The 21788-nt window shown below is 37.0% G+C and overlaps 1 protein-coding gene across 1 annotated transcript in view; it reads left to right on the forward strand.

The window, feature by feature from the left end:
- Window positions 1–21788, forward strand: part of LOC135097639 (calcium-dependent secretion activator-like) — a 267744-nt gene that overhangs the window by 40186 nt on the left and 205770 nt on the right. The window contains exon 6 of the mRNA XM_063999592.1: window positions 13863–13943. Coding sequence (XP_063855662.1) covers window positions 13863–13943 — 81 coding nt within the window. The remainder of the gene's footprint in view (window positions 1–13862; window positions 13944–21788) is intronic.

Consider the following 21788-nt stretch of genomic DNA (forward strand, 5'->3'; position numbering starts at 1 on the left):
TTGTTAGGATTTTGTATTGAAATCCTTAATTCCTACAATTTTTTCTTTTATTCTATACAGTGAATCAAATCATACTAATTGATTATTTTTTGTTTATATTCTTCATAAGTCCATTCATTGTACAGCATATGCTCAAGTCTCCAATTTCTATCCAAGTCTCCAAATCCTTTCACAAAATACATTTTTATGATAGCTTTTTTAAGATCCATGCTCCCCACTACACTAAACAGAAAAGCCACAGGGAAAATATAGAACACAATAAATCTTTTATTGTTGTAAGTCATATATATATATATATATATATATATATATATATATATATATATATATATATATATATATATATATATATATATATATATATATATATATATATATATATATATATATATATATATATATAAAATTTAAGATACGACTCTGATGATATCTAAATGGTCATGGTCATAGAGCCTTTAGTGTATAATGCAGGGCATTTCTGATAGATAACTTTGTAAAATTAATTTGAAAGTATGCAGTTTAACTTTTTATTTACTTATTTTATTTATTTATTTATTTTTTTTATAAAAACTGAAGACATATTATTTTTACTGTAGAAGTGTGGTGCTGTGCATTGTGCTGTGTGGAATCTTTGGCAAAGGATGCTAGGGTGGCTATACCCATGAGTCTTGACCTCACAAAAGGCCGCATTGAAGACCATACCTAAGGCATCATCTTGACATTAATTAATTCACTTCTGCAGTACAGTCCATTAGCATAGGGTATTGATGGACTGTGCTGTTTTTTGCATTTGTAAACCTGACATGTACACAAGAGTAAAGGATAGTGCATTTTCTTGATCATGGCTTATGTAAAACTGAATTTTGTGCACCATTCCATTAAATTTTATATTTATCAGAAGGCTTGCCATGTAAATTTAGCTTTTAATTATCTTTGGCTTTAAATTTAATTCAAACTAAAACTTTGAGTGTGTTCATGCATTCATTTTTTTTTTGTTTTTTTTTTGTGTGCATGTGTGTGTGTGTGTGTGTGTGTGTGTGTGTGTGTGTGTGTGTGTGTGTGTGTGTGTATTTACCTAGTTGTATTTACCTAGTTGTATAGTACAGGGTCCGAGCCAAAGCTCAATTAGTCCTGTCTCCATACCCGAATTTGTCCAATTTCTCTTTAAACATGTGCACACTCTTTGCCACAACTACCTCTTCTTTTAAGTTATTCCATATTTCAACCGTTCGATGCGGAAAGCTGTATTTCTTAATATCTCCCAAACAATGACTCTTCTTTAATTTCTTCATATGTCCTCTTGTACGTCTATCTCCTTCCTCCACTTTTACAACTAGGTCATCTCTGTCTATCTTCTCCATGCCATTTACTAATTTGAACATTGTTATCAGGTCTCCTCTTTCCCTTCTTTCTTGCAGTGTTGGTAATCCAATTTCTTCCAGTCTTTCCTCGTAACTTAGGTCTTCCAATTCAGGTATCATTTTCGTAGCTGTTCTTTGTATTCTTTCCAATTTCCTTATATCTTTCTTTTTGTGTGGAGACCATACCACTGCTGCGTATTCCAGTTTGGGACGTATCATGTGTGTTATGATTTTCTTCATCATTTCTTTGTCTAGGTAATTAAATGCCACCCTGATATTTGTTAGCAAATTTTACTTCGGCAAATCACTTGTCTGCTAGATGGTGCCGTTCACATGAGAGATACACTACACTTCGCCACACAGTCAGTTACTGCGCAGACACCACACAAGTCGGACGTCGGTCTCGCCTCCTGTTAAGTTGTTACGACTTTTGTTATCGGTGAGTGATAGGAATATTAAAGTTTTCTTGTTTGGATTGTGTATTATGGTTTCCATTACCTGTTATAAGGGTGGAATATTGTCTTTAATTATCCATTACCTGATTATAGGGCGGAGTATTGCCTGTGGATATCCGTTACCTGATAAGGGCGGAGTGTTGCCTATTTGAATCCGTTACCTGAATTAAGGGTGGATTGTGGACTATAAATATCCGTTACCTTGTATAAGGGCGGATTATTGGTTATATGATATCCGTTACTTGATATAAGGCGGATTATTGGCAAATATGACCATATTTGGGCACTCGTGAGCTGACATAGGTGCGAGATGGTTCCATCTTGTTACCCATTATTGGGGCAAGAGGAATATTGCCTTATTTACAAGCCTGGGGGCATTTGACTTCCCGGATTATTATAAGGAAGGAGTTTTTGATTTAAAGTTACCCTGTGTGTGAGGTTAAGGCACCCGTGGGGTTATAAAAGGAACTGCTGTTAAAAGGGGTGGCATCTTGTTAACATTAGCCGCCATGTCTAGGACGCCTTCTGATGCTTGCCCCAGTCCTGAGAGATTCAGAACTACCAGCTTGCCACGCACCTCAGCTAAGGTAAAGGAACTACACAAGGGGAGTAAACATGAAGAAAGATCCAGATCTAAGAGCCGTTCTACTCGTCATGAGAGGTTAAGTTACTCTCGGTCACCTTCCCCTTCTCCAAAATACGCTGGTGAAGACAGCAATGCGCCTTCTTTGGGCATGATTATGGATGCTTTGACTGAGTTGAGGAAAGACATGGACAAGCTTAAGAAGGAAAATGGGGCTGTGAAGTCAAAAGCAGTTCATAACAATGCTCCCCTGTAAGTGTCAAATAATACTTTGATGCCTGATTCTCAGGAATCACAGGCAGGATTTTCTGGATTTAGAACTCCACTGAGGGAGGACAGTGATGAGGAAGAGGAAATCCAGAGGGATGTTCCTCATGATAGTATATTGTTACAAGGTGCTAAGAATTATGGACCCATGGAAACTGTCTCAAAAGAACTTGACAAGGAAATTGCTGCAATGGTGAACCACCTGTTTATTAATGGCATGAGGCAGGAAGATTACAAAGCCATTGTAGAGGATGAGGTGACATTTAGACCAAATAACTGCCATGCATTAACTCAAATGGATTGCAACCCACGGGTCCTGGACGCACTGCCTGCAGAGGCAAAGAAGGCAGACTTCCGCTTAAGGGAAGTGGGAAAAAAGATATTACCAAGGCAGCTACTATTGTTGTAAAATCGCTTACTGTGCTAGACAAGGTGGCACGTGATGAAGAGCACCAAATTATTGCAAATGAGGTGGCCATGCTCAATGGTGCATTAGCATTATTGGGTAATGCCCACTACAGAAATAACTTGAACAGGCGACATATCATAAAGAGGGACATTAATCCCAAATATTCTCATTTGTGTGCTGACAAGGCTCCCATGACGGGTCTATTGTTTGGGGATGACCTGTCACAAGCCAGCAGAAATATTGAGGAGGCAGAAAGGCTGAAAACCAAATTCACTTTTAAGAAGCCTACATCTTGGACTGCAAGCAGTGGCAGATTTGGTGGAGGTAAACAATGTAACTTTTTTGCCAAGGCCTCCTCCTGTGGATTCCCATCCAGATATCAGCCGTATGGTTTTAGCAGGATGCCCTCCAGTGGTGAACACAGGCGCTCCTACCCTGCTCAAGCTTGGACAACAAAAAACGTGAGAGGCCGGGGTCAACTTATCCCCCGGCATTAACCCAGGCGAAAGAACAATTTGAGGCTGGGCAACTTCACAAGTTTATCAATAAATGACGTGTGATTACAAGTGACCTGTTCATTTTGGATATGGTGGAACATTGTCATCTGAATATAGATGAAGCTAATATCAGATATTTATTTAGAGAGGATATACAGTATGTCTTTAGTGAGGAATAAGACAGGGGATTATAGGATGGTGTTAAATCTTGAAAACTGAACAGGCATGTAGAATATACTCATTTTAAAATGGAAAATTTTGAACAAGTATTACAGTTGCTTAGTCAAGGAGATTATATGGTTTCTATAGACCTTAAGAAAGCCTATTATTCAGTAAAAATTGCAGAGGAACAACAAAAATATCTGTGTTTTAGATGGTTGGATAAGATTTACCAGTTCACATGTCTACCTAACGGGTTTTCGGATGGTCCTCGTCTATTTACAAAACTTCTGAAGCCAGTTTTCTCTACACTTAGGCATAAAAGCCACAACATCACTATTTATATTGATGATTCGCTTCTGTATAGTAGCTCTTTGCCGAGAACATTCAGTTGTTGCAGAGTGTAGGTTTCTGCATAAATGTGGAGAAATCTGTTTTAAGTCCCACTACGCGTATTGAGTATTTAGGTAACGTGATAGATTTGGTGGCCATGACAGTTATCTTGCCGGCGCGTAGGAGGGATGAGATTATACAGCATTGCTCTCTTTTAGTCAATAGACATAGAAAAAATTAGAATTGTGGCAAGAGTGATTGGCCTGCTGGTGGCAGCAATCCCAGCTGTAGAGATGGGGAAGTTGCACTATAGGAGGATGGAAAGAGCAAAGATCAAGGCTTTGGAAGAGGCATGTGGAGACTTTAATAGATGGATGAACATTACAGAGGAGATTAGAACAGATTTAAACTGGTGGATTAAGGAATTGGAGAATCAAAACAGGAAAATATTCAGAAATGCACCAGATACTGAGTTGTTCACAGATGCTTAAAATCTAGGAGGGGCAGGTTGCCAAAATAGCATCACTACCAATGGCAGATGGTCCCCTGAAGAGGTGCGTTCGCACATTAATGCGTGAATTATTGGCTATGTTATTCTCATTGAGATCTTTTACACATCTCCTTAGAGGTTTACAAGTCAGGGTGTTATGTGATAACACCACAGCGATTAATTAAGTGAATGAGATGGGAGGTGTTAAGTCAATAGTTTGTGATGACATTAGTAGGAACATCTGGGAATGGTGTCTTAGTAATGGGGTATGGCTGACAGCTTCCCACATACCAGGCAAATGTAACATCATGGCCAACGAGGCATCACGTTACTTTAATGACGGACATGAGTGGCAGCTGAATGAGATGATATTTAAAGAATTGTGTTCTATATTTGGGAATCCTTGTATAGACCTATTCGCTTCACGTTTGAACAAACAAATGACTCCATTCTGTGCATGGACACCAGATCCAGAGGCTGCATATACTGATGCAGTTACAATTCCGTGGGCTAAATTTAAATTGGTTTACCTCTTTCCTCCCTTCTCTCTGATCTCTAGATGTCTGCTGAAGTTAAGGGAGGAAAGGACCAGAGGATGGATCATAGTGCCACTTTGGCCATCACAACTGTGGATGGGGGTGCTCCTTCGGATGCTAGTAGACGACCCTCGGGTCATACAGAGAAGGAAAAATGTGCTAATGCATCCGTCAACTGCTGAGGAACACCCAATAATGAAACACACAAATTTGATGGCTTGTCAGTTGTCCGGAAACAACTTGGAGAACGTGGCATATCTAAAGAAGGTACAGAAATCATTATGGCCTCTTGGAAACCAGCAACAGGTAGACAATACAACACTCACATCAAGAGGTGGACACTCTTTTGTAGTAGAGGGAACATTAATCCCATTGCACCATCTATAGCAGATATATTAAACTTTCTGTCTCGTAACTTTCAAAGGAATGTGGGTTATGAAAGCATTAACACGGCGAGAGGGACTCTATCTGCAATAGGAATTATGGTGGAAGGCTGCAGAGCGGGCAATCACCCACTTGTCAACAGATTTCTGCGGGGAGTCTTCAACTTACGCCCTTCTACACCCAGGTACGCAACGACCTGGGATGTGAAACTTGTATTACAAAAGATAAGACTCGTGGAACCACTACACAGCCTAACACTGAAAGACTTATCGCTAAAAATGGTGATGCTGATGGCAATGACACAAGCAGCCAGGATCCAAACTTTGCACTTATTGTTGGTGAATATGGCATTTGGAGAAGAATCTGTTTCAGTTTTGTTAGGAGGTAACATCAAGCAATGCAGGCCAAAATTTTATGTTCGTACTATTGTATTTAAAGCTTATCCTCAGGATTACAGATTATGTGTAGTTAAGGCTATGAAAGAATATATAGAAAGAACTGAGAGACTAAGGACAGAATCTGGAAATGCAGATGGGAGACTACTCATAAGTTATATAAAACCCCATAGGGGTGTTTCTAAGGACATGGTGGCAAGGTGGCTTAAGACCATGTTATGTAAGTGTGGGATTGATACCAAGAGGTACACAGCAGGTAGTATTAGACCTGTGTCAGTGTCTAAGGCCAAGACACTGGATGTGCCTACTGCCACCATCATGGTAAAAGCTGGTTGGACGCAGGAAGCCACATTTGCTAAATATTATAATAAGGATATACAAGGGGAAATAGACCCTTTTTCAAGCAGTGCCAGGCTCAGTATAATGTAAGGTTTGAAATGTTATCAACAGTAAAAATCATGTTCTATTTTCATAAATGACAATGGGGTTTTTGTAATAGGAACTTTTATTTACACCTATTTACAAAATGTGAAATTTGACAGAACCCTTTACATACAACACCCACATGACTTTAAAATCTCATGTGAACGGCACCATCTAGCAGACAAGTGATTTGCCGAAGTAAAATTACAGAAGTACATGAGACTTACCGTAGGTTAGTTGAAATGTGCTTCGGATTTTGCGAGGCACATCACGTCTGCTAGATGGTAGAGTTCACATGCCCTCCACTCCCTCCCTTTGTTAATTGATGATTCTTGGTTTACACAACAAAAATTCAAGGACTGGAAGGGTTGGGAGATAATATTTCATGTGGGTAGTTGTATCTTTAAAGACTGACTGTGTGGCGAAGTGTAGTGTATCTCATGTGAACTCTACCATCTAGCAGACCTGATGTGCCTCGCAAAATCCGAAGCACATTTCAACTAACCTACGGTAAGTCTCATGTACTTCTGTAATTATATGTAGAGCCAAATATTCCATTGATGTGTTTTTCTGGTGAAAGCGTGTCTTGAATTATTACTCCCAAGTCTTTTTCTTCTTTGCTCTTTGGTATTGTGATACCTCCCATCTTATACTCCCATGAAGGTCTCCTTTTACTTCTTCCCATCTCCATTACATGGCACTTCTTTATATTGAATTCTAATTTCCATCGTTTACTTCATTCATAAATTCTATCAATATCCCTCTGTAGTTCCTCACAATCCTCTTGGTTCTTTATTACTTTCATCAGTTTTGCATCATCTGCAAACATATTAATGTAGCTATTTAAACCCACCGTCATATCATTTATATAGACCTGAAACATTATAGGTGCCAACACAGACCCTTGTGGTACTCCGCTTGTTACTTCGCACCAACTTGATTTATTATCTCTGATTACTGTGCTCATTTCCCTACCTTGGAGATAATCCTTCATCCACTTAAGTATTTTTCCTTTTAGCCCTCCTCGATGTTCCAGTTTCCATATGAGTCTTTTATGTGGAACTGTATCAAAAGCTTTTTTCAGATCTAAATAGACAGCATCAACCCAACCATCTCTCTCTTGTAGTTTATCTATTACTCTTGTATAAAAGCTCAGTAAGTTTGTTACGCAAGATCTCTCTTTCCTGAAACCGAATTGTTTTTCTGTTATTATATTTTCTTGTTCAAGATATTGCACCCATCTGTTTTTAATGACTATTTCACAGAGTTTACTTACAATACTCGTGAGTGAGACTGGTCTGTAATTCAGTGGTTCCATTTTATTACCTCCTTTGTATAACGGTACTATATTTGCTCTCTTCCATTCCTTTGGTACTTTTCCTTCCTTTAAAGAACTGTTAATTATCTCCCATATTGGTTCTTCCAATTCCTCTCTACATTCTTTCAATATCCATCCATTTACTTCGTCTGGCCCCATCGCCTTCCTAGTATCTAGCTCTTCCAGTAGTCTTTTAATTTCTTTTCTTTCCACTTGTATGTTTGCTATTCCTTTCTGTTGTTCCTCATCTCCCAGTGATGCAAAGACAGTTTCTCTTGTAAATACAGACTTAAAGCTTTTATTCAGTATCTCAGCCATCTCTTGTGTGGTTTCATAAATTTCTCCATTTTCCTTCAGCTTTGTAATAGTATCTCTATGCTTTATTTTTCCATTTACATATCTATAGAAAATTTTGGGTGTGTGTGTGTGTGTGTGTGTGTGTGTGTGTGTGTGTGTGTGTGTGCGTGCATGCATGTGCTTGAATGTGTGTGTGCAGATGTGCGCCACCATACTTGTTTGGGAGAAGGCCATAAATAGAAACATGTATGAATTATCGTGCAATACAATCATGATTTCATTATTTATACTAATTTTTCTAATTTTACATATTTTGTAGGTAACCTAGTTGCATTGATTTAGAACTTAAGATTTGATTAGGTATATGAGGTTCTGTTGCTTCTGCTAAGTAGTCCATAAGTTCTTGCAATCTTATATTATTAGATTGATTAGGATTTGTCTATACTTTTTAAGGAGTAATGTAATAATAGGCAGTGACATGACTGAAGTCTGGGTAATAATTACAAACACTAAGAAAATAAAAGATTCTTGCTTAATTGTTGTTCCTCAAAAGAAGGTATGAAAAAGAATTCTGTTGGGTTAATTAGTTTAGTTCTGGAGATGTCAATATTCCTCTCTTGGAATAGTTTGTCATGAGAAAATGGAAAAAAAAGCAGAATCAGATGGAGTTTTGCAATTCATTTGATACAATTTTAGTCTAAAATGTCCCCATTCTTGACTAGTGCCAATTTCTCATGGGCTTCACATTGTTTTGAATGTCCTGATTTGTTACAGTTTTGCACATGTGCACAAAAACCAGAGTGACATAGAGAGTTTTAACTAGGTTGGTGCCAAGTTCAAAACAGTTCACATATGAGATATTGAATGACAAAGAAAGAAGAAAGAAAAGAAAGGTGGATTTGATGTGATGTTTAAAGCAGTAGCAGATTAAAAATGTGGACAAAGAATATGTTTATTGATGAAAGAAAAAGAGTTTATGAGTATAAGCAGTAAGAGATTAGGCATACAAACATATTAAGACATTTAGGTTCTCAAGTACAAAATATTGATATTTAAAAATAGTTCAATATAGAGGTTATATAAGCAAGGAACCTCCATGATCTTAAGTTTGACAAAAATAGGTACAGTTACAGAACAGCACAAGCTTTCATCAAATAAAGAGTACTCATATACTCTAATTAGATGAACTACAGGGATATTATGAGCTTGACTCAGTCCTGTAAAAATGTACTTAGGTAAATACAAGTAAATAAATACATGCCAGTTGTTTGTTTACTTTACAAGAAAAGAATAGTTTAAAGTAGCAGGTATAAAGCAGGACTAGCAAAACTGATTGTTGTAACATTAAAGGAAAAATGTATTAAGGTTACTGGAAAAAAAAAATAGATCTTTTGGTAAGGGATGATGGAAACACCAAGAGATATGAATATGAATTTTAAGAGGTAGGTAGTTAAGTAATGTTATTTTTCATTTATTCATTATTATATTTATTTATTCATAATCTTTTCTTTTCCAAAATATTGATAGCTGGAATTAAATGGAGAAGAAAGTGGTGAGAGCAAGGAACATCCATGATTTCAAGTTTAAGCTAGAGAAAAAAAAAAAAAAAAAAACAGATGAGACAACATGAGCTTAGCTCAAATCCTGTCCTATGCCTGTGACAAAAGCAACTACCATTGGGTAGACAAATGTGTGCGCACACACACACACACACACACACACACACACACACACACACACACACACACACACACACACACACTCTAAAATCAAAAGAAGTGAAAAAAGGAAAGTTATTGTGACATACATACCACCGAAAAGTAATGCATGGGAAACTAATAGATATAAAACTATTCAGCTAGAAACAAGAAATAGCAAAGAGAAAATGATAAGGAAAAGTATCAAAGTGCTTTTATCACTAAAAGAATTAACTGGGAGGAGATGGAAATGAAAGAAAATGTTGCATCATGGAGTGAAAATTTTATGCAAAACCATGATGGTGAATACAATGAGACAGTGGAGAGAAGAACCATCACAATTAAAATTTATGAAAACCCCCAGAAAGTAGACCAAGTATACTTTGTCTGAGTCCACTGGGAAGAAATGCTCATGTGACAATAGAAATAGTACTACAGAAGGAAACATTGTTGCACAGGAATGAACAATTTAGAAATGGGGGACAGAAATAAGCTAAGGCAAGCTTTGCAGATCTTAATAAATTGTATGGAAAAATTAACTGGAAAGAGCTATTTAAAGGCAAAATAGTGCAAGAAAAATGTAAGATATTTTTGAGGAAGTATAGAATGGAGGTGCAACAGTTTGTGCCAAGTTATAAAGTGAAAATTGGGAAGCATGAATAGTATAATGCCAAGTGTGTAAAAACAAAGAAGAAAAAGGACAGGGCATGGAGGAAAATTATGAAAAATCTGAACAGAAATACTAGGAAAGAATACAGAAAGCCAAGGAATGAATAAGAAGAGAAGAAAGAAATTTTGAGAGTGACATAGTAAAAAAATGCAAGGGAGACCCCAAACTCTTCTACAGATATGTAAATGGAAAAATGAAACACAGGGATGACATAAACAAGTTAAAAAGAGAAGGAAGAATTTATGAAACTACTGAAGAGATTAGTGAACTAATGAATGAGAATTTTCAATCTGTTTACAAAGGCAACCGATTTTGTGGCACTGAAAATAGTATCACAATGAGGGAACACAGGAGATACAAGTAAAGAGACAAGAAATCAAGGGACTATTTGAAGAATTGGATGTTAGAAAAGATATGGGATCAGATCAGGATGGATATTAAAAGAATGCAGAGAACAAATAGAGGAACTCATATGAGATATAATTAACAACTCGTTGAGAGAAGAAAGAGTAGCAAGGGAATGGAAAAGGGCCAGCATAGTGCCAGTATACAAGGGGGTAATTAAAATGGAAACATTAAATTGTAGACTAGTGTCACTAACAAGTATTGTAGGCAAGTTTTGTGAAATAGTAATTAAAGATAGATGGGTGCAATATTTAGATGAGAAAATAATTACAGAAAAGCAATTTGGATTCAGGAAAGGGAGATCCTGTGTCACAAATCTACTGAGTTTTTATATGAGTGCAAGAGAGGGATGGATGAGATAATGCAGTATACCTGGATCTCAAAAAAGCATTTGATAAAGTTTTCCATGAAAGCCTTACGTGGAAGTTAGAGAATGAAGGAGGACTAAAGGGAGCAGTATTGAGATGGATGGATTATTATTTACAAGGGAGGGAAATGAGAACATTAATCAGAGACACTAATTCAAGTTGTCACAAAGTGACAAGTGGGGTACTGCAAGGATTTGTGTTGGCACCTTTTATGTTTCAGATATATGTAAATGATATGACAGAGGATCTAAATAGTTATATAAGCCATTTTCCTGATGATGCAAAAATAATGAAAATAATAAAGGATGAAAATGACTGCAAGGAGTTACAAAAGGATGTTGACAAGATACATGCATGGAGCCAAAGATGGAACTAGAATTTAATGCCAGAAAATGCTGCATGTTGGAAATAGGATAAAGTAAAAAGAGACCTTCATGGAATCACAAAATGAGAGGAGAAATAATAACAAAAAGCAATGAAGAAAAATATTTTTGAGTAATGATCCAGGACACACTATCACCTGAAAGGGACATAAACAAAATATTCAGCTCTACATACAGCTTGTCAACAAACATTAAGGTGGCATTTAACTATTTAGATAAATAAATTATCAAGAAAATCATAACAAGCTTGATACAACCCAAATTAGAATTTGAAGCAGTATTTTGGGTTCCACATAGAAAAAAAACGATATGCAGAAACTGGGAAGAATACAGAGAATAGTGACAAAGATGGTACCAGAATTGAAAGACTTAAACTATCAAGAAAGACTTGAAGAGTTGGGATTACCAAAACTACAAGAGTGAAGAGGAAGAGGAGACCTGATAACAATGTACAAGTTAGTAAACAATATAAAAAGAATAGACAGAAATTACTTGCTACAAGATAGAGATGGAGAGAGAGAGAGATGGACAAAGGGGCATGAGAAGAAATTAAAGAAGAGTGGATGTTTGAGAGACTTCAAGAAATATGGTTTCCTGTATCAGACTATTGGAAACTGGAATGATTTGAAGGAAGAAATGGTTGTGGCAAACAGTGTACACATGTTTAAAAAGAAACTGGATAAATAGGGTTATGGAGACAGGACAAAATGAGCTTTGTCTCATGCCCTGTACAATACAGCTTGGTAAATGTAACCAGGTAAATACACACACACACACACACACACACACACACACACACACACACATATATGTCTTATCAGAAGCTAATATGCCCATTGCTGGTGATTCTGTGAGTTATTTGGTACAAATCAAACAATTTCGTTCACACAATGCTCCCTTTACTGATGGAAATGATGGGAATATGGTTTTGGTATCATTGACTCATCCAAATGTTTGTTGTGATTTTTTCTTCATGAGTGTCTGCTGTTCATTCATGTGAACAAATGATGCATTTCATAACCATATTGCTAGTATTGTGGCTTGGTATATAGCTCAGTGTGTTCTAGCCATGTGAAGAGGCCTTGCCCTGCTGTGGACTCTTACAGGATGAAAAATTAGTTCAGCACCATTGTATATCACTGATACCTTCATTCATGGCCCACTCTAACTCTGAGCAAATAGGAATGTCCTGTGTATGCTTCTAACCTACAAGCTCTAGAAGTGCCCAGAAACCATTTCAAGAGAGCAGTATGAATATTATAAATATACAGATTGCTGAGATCCCACAATTAGGTTCATCAATAAATGAAAGAATTCAACAATGTATTCAGAGAACCAAATCACTACTACATCAGTAACTTCGAATTGAATTGTGGGATATGACTTGAGGAAATAAGATTAATTGAATAGGTTATAAAAGGCTGTTAATAGCTCTTAAGAAAGAATATACCAAAGCAGTTATGGGAATGATTTTTAACTATTACAGCATTAACATACACAGTACGTAACATGCATGATCCATGCTTTTTTTTTTCATTTTTTTTAATTTGATTTTTTTCTAATCTCTTGGCAAAATCCCACCCTAATGCTAAGTGAAATCAAGAATTTACCTGACAGAAACCTGCAAGTTAGTTGGATGGCATTTCTTCTAGTTGCACAGGGCAAACACAGCCATATTATCACCAACTGATTCTCTCTCTCTCTCTCTCTCTCTCTCTCTCTCTCTCTCTCTCTCTCTCTCTCTCTCTCTCTCTCTCTCTCTCTCTCTCTAAAGAGAAAGAGACATGAATAGAGACATGGAAATGCCTTTTGTGTGAAAAAGCATTGTGATAAACTGGTAAAAGTACAGAGTCAAATGTGAGGCAATGTCAGCCATCATATCTGTCCTTATTACTTCAAACCAATGAGTAAAGGTCAGAATTTATGTGGCATTGTCATAAGGATCCAAGTTTCCTACCATACACTTCATTGAAACTGGGAGAAGAGATGTCATATGAGTGCAAATGCTTGGTATGCAAAACATAGGTTTTGTAAATGTACGATGTTAGCATTGGACGAGCTAAAGAACGCAAAATCTTACTGTATTAGGCACTGAAGTGACTATTTTTCGTATTATAGTGACCTTAATGGTATCAGTCATTAAAGGCACTTTTTCAAATAATGTCTTGAGCTTTCAACACTTTTATTTGTAGTACATATAGAATATTGTTTTCTTTTAAATACATCATTGGATATTAAGTCTTTGTAAGGAACATAATTATACTTTTCATCAAATTATTAAATATATCAAAGTGTTTTAGTTACATAATTTTTTTTAACTTCAGTGGCTAGTTTTGATAATTTCCTCATTATTTACTGGAGACTGATAATCTTGAAAAGTTAACTGTGGTACTGTTCTAACTATTCTTCTAATGAGCAGATGTTTTCCACAGGTCAGATGGCAGCTTGGAAAATCTAAGTCTTAGTAGACGTAAAAGATACAAAGTTTTCGAGTGCCTGTCCCCAAGATTAAGGTGAGTTTCGGAAAATCTAAAGCAGGTGCATTCAGTGTAGAGGAGGTTAAGCTTGAGTTGTATCAAATCAGTGTTTGTCCCTCAGTAGAAATAAAGCAGTGATATGTAAATATTATCCTTTTAAGTGATACAGTATTCTCAGTACCAAGAATAGTTTCAGAAAGCTTCCTTTCATATTGTATGTAATTTCTTAAGTAGATAAATTAATGCTGTTATCAGAGAATTTAGCTCATACAATTCATGATGAAAACTCCTCCCAGGGTGCATCTGCTTGTGTATCATGCGTAGTCGCCTCTACTGCCCAATATGAACCCACCGTGTAGCTGCCATATTTGATACTAAGAATTACTTGCTTATTGGCATACTGGAAGGAAATGAGCTATGTGATACTTTGGGGATGAAACTACTGAACATTAGGAAAGAAGTCTTTCCTAATACCATGTAGGGAAACTGAAATAAAGAGAAAATAACACACAAATATCATCCCTTATCAGAAGGTCTTCTTTTTCCGCATTTTTTCACTCTTTCTATGCTCATCCGTTTTATTCAGATACAATAATTGCTTTAAAGTTGAACCTAGTATATTAAATGGTCTTCATATTCTCTATGACTCCCATATGTGTATTTTCATGTAAGGTGATGAAATCCTAGCTGAATATTGTAGACTATTGTATCATAGGCATCATTCATAGGATAAAATGATGCTTTCTATACATTTCTGAACATATGTACTCTTTTGTTATTGATATTCTTCTTTCTTTCCTTTTATGATATTTCCTTTACTTACCCCTTCCTATTTTCAAACATCGAACCTGTATTCCACTTTTACCCTTATTTACCCAACTTTTGTTTACATCTGTTTGAAATCTTTGCAACAATCAACATTTACAAGTTGTTTGATAGTCTTGAAATTATGTAAACATATTTGTTTGATATTAAAACAATTTGGGTGGATAAGATGTTTTGAACAAAATTAGAAGTAGGAGTGACTTTTAGGGTAATTCTCTAGACATTTTTCCACTTTGATGAAGTATTTTTATTTGTTGTATTTCATCTTTCTTCCTGAAAAAAATTTTTTTCATTAATTTTATAACTTAGAAAACTCCCCATAATCTGTGTGCATTTACCTAGTTGTATTTACTTAGTTGTGCTTTGTGGGAAAAGAGGTATGCTTGTGCTGTCCCGTCTCCATATCTTTTAGTATCCAACTTAGCCTTGAATCCATGTATACTTTCTGCATTTACTATCTCCTCATCCCGACTGTTCCATACATCAATACTGAACCTGGAGAAACACATTAGCAAAATTACAGGAGAAACCTATAACTTGTAGAGAAGAATAAGGCAGGCCTTTGCATATATGGATGAAGAGATGGTCAGGAAGATGATCGTGTCGCTGATAAGACCTAGACTAGAATATGCAGCAGTAGTGTGGTCACCATACAAGAAAAAGGATATAAGGAAGTTAGAGAGAGTTCAGAGAGCAGCTATGAAGTTGGTACCAAGTATCAGGGACTTGTCATATGAAGAGAGACTGGCAAGGATACATCTACCAACTTTGGAAAAGAGGAGAGAAAGGGGAGATTTGATTGCGATATATAAAGCATATGAGGGAGTAGAGGAGGTGGACCGGAGCGACTTAATGGTCTGGGATACATGGGACACTAGAGGACATGGAAAGAGGCTGAAGAGGAGTGCTTGTAGAAGAGATGTCAAAAAGTATAGTTTCCCAATATAGAAGTATTGATGTATAGAACAGTCTGGATGAGGAGATAGTAAATGCAGAAAGTATACATGGATTCAAGGCTAAGTTGGATATTAAAAGATATAGAGATGGGACAGCATGACCATAGCTCTTTTCCCATAAAGCACAACTAGGTAAATACAACTAGGTAAATACATAATTTCCTTTCACTCTTCTTATACTTTTTCCAAATTCTATCACTTTACACTTCTTTAAATTAAATTCCATTTCCCATCTATAACTCCACTCTGATATCTTGTTCAGGTCTTTTTGTAATGTTCCACAGTCCTCTGCACTCTCAACTTTCTTCAGCAACTTTGCATCATCTGCAAAAAGGCTCATGTAGCTGTTCACACTCTCCATCATATCATTTATATAGACTGCAAACATGATTGGTGCAAGTACTGAGCCTTGGGGTACTCCACTTATGACTTCCCTCCATGATGATTTTTTATCTTTTACTACTGTTCTCATTTCTCTGTTTGTCAAGAAATTTTCTATCCATCTCAGCAGCCCCCCCCGTAGCCCACCATTATGCTTCAACTTCCACAACAATTTCCTGTGTGGCACTTTATCAAAGGCCTTCTTCAGGTCTAAATAAACACAATCTGCCTATCCATCTCTTTCTTGCATTATATCCACCACTCTAGAATAGAAACTCAGTAAGTTTGTAACACATGATCTCCCTCTCCTAAATCCAAATTGTTGCTTTATTATCACTTCATTTTCTTCTAGGTACTGCATCCATTTATCCTTCACCAATCTTTCACACATTTTGCACACCATACTTGTTAGAGACACAGGTCTATAGTTTAAGGGCTCCTCTTTACTACCACCTTTGTAGATTGGCACTATGTTGGCTCTTTTCCATTCAATTGGGACTCTACACTCAGTTAGGGAGCTCTCAATAATATTATGCATTACCCATGTCAGCTGCTGATTGCACTCTTTTAGTATCCATCCTGACACTCCATCAGGTCCAGGGGCCTTCCTAATGTCTAGTCCCTCTATCTGTTTCTGGACATCCTCTTCAGTCACTTGGATTTCCCCCAGACCCATTTCCTCACTCATCTCACTCTGCCACACAAATGTTCTCTCTTTTGTGAATACTGATTGAAAACTCACATTCATTATCTCTGCCAATTCAACCAGATCCTCACACATTTGACCATTCACCTTCAATCTGCTTATTCCTTCTCTATTTTTCATTTTGCTGTTCACATATCTGAAGAATAGTTTTGATTCCTCTTTGCATTTGTCCATAATATCTTTCTCATAATTTTTCCTTTCTTTTCTAATAATCCTTACATATTCATTTCTTGTAGTTGTGTAGTTTTGCCAGAGCTCCTGCGTATTTTTCCTCCGCCATCTATTCCATGCCATTTCCCTCTTCTCCCTAGCTATTTCATATCTTCTATTATACTTTTGTGAATACTGATTGAAAACTCACGTTCATTATCTCTACTTTCGGTACATATCTTTTCACTCCCTCTTCATAAATATTGATGAAAGTTTCCCACTTTTGCACATTACTTGCTGTGATAAGTGACTCCAGTCCGTTTCACCAAAGTATCTCCTCATTTGTTCAAAATTTGATTTACCATAATTAAATCTTTCACTTTTTTAATCTTCACATTGACTTTCCTCTCTTTTTTTCTTTAATACGAAACCTTATCATGACATGGTCGCTTTTTCCTAGTGGACAGTTATAGTTCATGTCTTCTATAATATCTGCTTCTTTTGATAATACCAAATCAGGTCTTGATGGCTCCTCTCCTCCTCTGTATCTAGTGTTTTCCTCAACCCACTGTGTCATAATATTGTTCATTGTCAGTTTCAGAACCTTATCTCTCCATGAGTCTTCTCCTCCTCTTGTGTTCCACCCCTCCCAATTTATCTCTTTACAATTAAAATCTCCCATTATAACAAATTTGTTGTTTTCTTTAATTTTATTTACAAGCCATTCTTTTGTCTCACTCAGCAACTGTTCATGCTCTTGTCTTTGTTTTTGGTGGGACATACACCACTGTGACATATAGTCTTCCTCTTCTTCCATTTATTAGTTGTAAGTTTAGGCCTTCCACCAAGCCTTCTGCCTTTTCCACACTCTCCACCATGATACCCTTTTTAACAAGCATCATCACTCCACCTCCCTTTTCCAAATCTATTTCTTATCCACATATTGTACTTTCCCCTTCTAAAGTTAGTGTCTCTGAATCTCTTAGTTTAGTTTCTACCATTGCCATGATGTCTGGTTCATTTGCTTTTATAAATTCATTCACTTCATCCATCACTGAAACTAAGCCATCCACATTAGTGTATGCCACTGTCCATGTCCCTCCCTCTCTTACAGCTGTGTGTGTGTGTGTGTGTGTGTGTGTGTGTGTGTGTGTGCTGGTCACCCTGCCAGCTGTTCCCCTATGGAAAGAGCTCAGAGTTCATAGTGGCCAATCTTTTGGTAGGACTGAGACTGCTGACACACCACACACCGGGACAGGAAGGTCACAATCCCTAGGGTTACATCCCATACCTACTTGCTGCTAGGTGAAGAGGGGCTACACATTAAGAGGCTCACCCATTTGCCTCGCCGCCCCCAAGATTCGAGCCTGGGCCTTCTTGTGAGCCGAGTGTGTGTGCGTGCTTTACATTCACACTGATCCAGTCCTTCTTTTATATTGTGTGTGAACACTTTGCTGCTATCACTTTTTTCTTCCAATGAAATTTTGTATATCTCTAAGTGGAATAGCATTTTTTACATCACTCATGTATCTTATCTTCCACAGTTTCTTTTTGTTTCCTTAATTAAATATCTTAGCCTTTGTTTTATGTGAAAGATCAGGTTTCCCCTATCAACCCATCTATATATATATATATATATATATATATATATATATATATATATATATATATATATATATATATATATATATATATATTGTAACCTCAGTTTTCGAACATAATTCCTGAATTCGGTTCAAAACCTGAAACGTTGAAAAATTAAGCGATTTTCCCAATAGGAATTGTAGTAAAATAGATTAATCTGTTCTCAGACACCCATCCAACATATCTTAGCAGGTAATGACCGACGCTTTCACTGCTAAGATGGCCGCTCCACAACATCTCCAGCCTAGAATTTTTTTTTATCCAGAGAGGATGTATTGAATGAACTTAGTGACACAGAACTCATCAAAAGATATTGTTTAGACCATGCAGGCATTATCTTTCTCACCGATCAAGTGAGGGAAGCCTTATACAGAGTGAAACAGAGGAGCAACCCATTTACTTCCAAATTAAGGTGATCATAACACATCTTGCTACTGGGAAAGTGCAGTTGTGCAGTAATGATGGCATTATGGGTCATAGAGAGAGCCACAGAAGATTTGGTATTACTCCTGAGCACTGAACCTTGTTTGTTTACATCAAGGTTTTTCAATTTCCTCAATGGGATCACATTTAACTTCAAAAATTGAATTATTGTCTTACCCTCTGTGGTTCTCCTCTGAATATATAAAGATGAAGGAAATGTTTATAGAAACTACATGTTAGTAATAAATGGTAGCTTTTTCTACGTCTTGTAGTATTTGAAATCAGGTATGTTCCAAAACCAAATTATGGTACAGCAACAGAAGCAATTACAAGTTAAAATTTTTGTTAACCTCTTCTGGCCCAATGTGCCATATTTGTCACATACCATATTTAAGGCTGCAATTGCTTTAAACTATAAGTTTTGGAGCTAGAGACCAGTGGGACACATGTGGCACACACTCGGCTCCCGTTTTCTAACATCACTGCCATTTACTGGACGCTTATGTAACTACTAGATGTAAACAGAGGGCGGCTCATCCGGTGGTGGAAACACGTAAGTTTGCTCCTGCAGTTCTCTTACCTGTAATGTTTTTTAGACTACATATGCCTGTCATTAGACTATATTTTTATTGTTTTGAACAGTTACTGGTTCTTAGGAATGCATATTCACCTTTATAGGAAGTAAACAATGTGTGTATGGAATAAATGTTTACTGTGGGTCATATTTGGGTCTTTGGGCAATGAGTGGTAAATATTTGTCTGGGTCAAATATGGCACACACCTCTTGTGTGAAACAATTATTTGTACAATTGCACTAATTTCAGACGAAATGGAGCCTAGCAGATTTTACTCCCATACCAAAGGAGGAAGGAGTGTTATTGCACAAGAACTGCCATATGAGAGTGTAGATGAGGATTCTAGTGATAATGATAAGAATTTTGGGTAGTTTACATTCACTTACATGTATTTTATTTACAGAAAATGATGCAACCAGTGCTAATAGGGATGATCCACAGCCATCTAAAAGGGGCAGAAAAGAAAGACACATAATCTGGAAGAGTGTAGAGGTTGGACAAAAGAGTACGGAAGTTCCTGAGTGGAAGGGGAAATTGCCCGACGCTACAACAATAAAAACACCACTGGAGTATTTCAAACATTTCTTTGATGACGATCTACTGCAAATGATCGTTGATGAATCAAATTTGTATGCTACTCAGGAGCGAGGAAGTTCTCTAAATCTCACAGTTGAAGAATTAGAGCAGTTCATTGGCACAGTATTGTATTCAACCATTTTCCATTTACCTAGAACCCGCATGTACTGGAAGAAATCGAGTTGGGTGCAACAAATAGCTGAGGTGTTTTCAAGGAATAGATGGGAAGAAATCAAGAAATACATACACTTCAATGACAATTCAAACATGCCTGCACCTACAGATGAGACAAGGGACAAGCTTTTTAAAATAAGACCTATAGTAGATAAACTGCTCCACAAGTTCCAGGCCATTCCACAACAACAAATGTTGTGTATCGACGAACAAATTGTACCATTCAAGGGAAGATCAGGCCTAAAGCAGTATAATCCAAAAAAAAATAACAAATGGGGCTACAAGATTTTTGTACTTTGTGATACAAATGGCCTGGTACATAATTTTGAAATATACACAGGCAAAATAGAGCCCGCACCCAATGAGCCAGACTTAGGCGCAAGCTGAAATATTGTACTAAGACTAACCAGTATAGTTCAAGTCAACATGTCACACCTTCTTTTCTTTGACAATTGGTTCTCCTCGCTTGACCTTGTGATTGAGTTACACAAAAAGGGGATATACACATTAGGAACAGTCAGACAGAATAGACTAAAGGGCTGCAGGCTCATTGATGACAAAAGAATGAAGAAACTTGGACGTGGCACCTATGATGAGAAAAGTGCTACTGTGGAAGGTATAGAAGTCGATGTTCTGAAGTGGTGTGACACTAAATGTGTAACATTTATATCAACATATGCTGCTGGAGATCCGCCTGGTGTAGCAGAGAGATGGAGCAAGAAAGAGAAACAATTCATTGATGTGGCATGTCCTAATGTTGTGCTGGAGTTCATGGGAGGCGTGGACCTACTAGATGGTCTTGTGTCATACTATCGAACTAAGCTCAAGTCAAAGAAGTATTACATGAGATTTTTCTTTCATTTTCTGGATATGGTGACAGTCAATTGTTGGCTACTCTATAGGCGGGATGGGAGAAGCCTTGAAATCCCCCCTAAAAAGCAGATGGATTTGTTAGATTTTAGAGCAGAAGTTGCAGAAGGTCTTCTCAAGTGCAAGAAGGATACAACAAGAACAAAATCACGTAGGAGTAGCTCTGATGTCGAGAAGAAACTCTTGGCCAAGAAAAAGAAGGGTCGTGTCGCCCCAACCCCAGCAAAGGATATTCGGATGGACAGTGTTGGACACTGGCCCATCCCTTCTGAACGTCAGAGATGGAAGCACCCAGGTTGCAAGAACAAAGCAACAATAAAATGTTCAAAGTGTCAAGTTCATTTGTGCCTGAACAAGAAAAGTAACTGCTATCTTCTGTTCCACACACAATAAATCCAGCGTTCGGCAAGGCTATTATTGTCTTAGGCAGTAGAGTTGGACATCTTTCAGTTCTGCATATAATTATGTATTTCATATTTATTTTACTGAACTAGTTATTTGGACAAATGGACCAATGGGTCATATTTGTCACATACCAAATATTACTATATAGGAATTGAATATTACAACTTTTATACATATTATGATTATTTTGGCCCAA

This window comes from Scylla paramamosain, unplaced genomic scaffold (genome assembly GCF_035594125.1).
Source record: "Scylla paramamosain isolate STU-SP2022 unplaced genomic scaffold, ASM3559412v1 Contig27, whole genome shotgun sequence".
Classification (NCBI taxonomy): domain Eukaryota; kingdom Metazoa; phylum Arthropoda; class Malacostraca; order Decapoda; family Portunidae; genus Scylla; species Scylla paramamosain.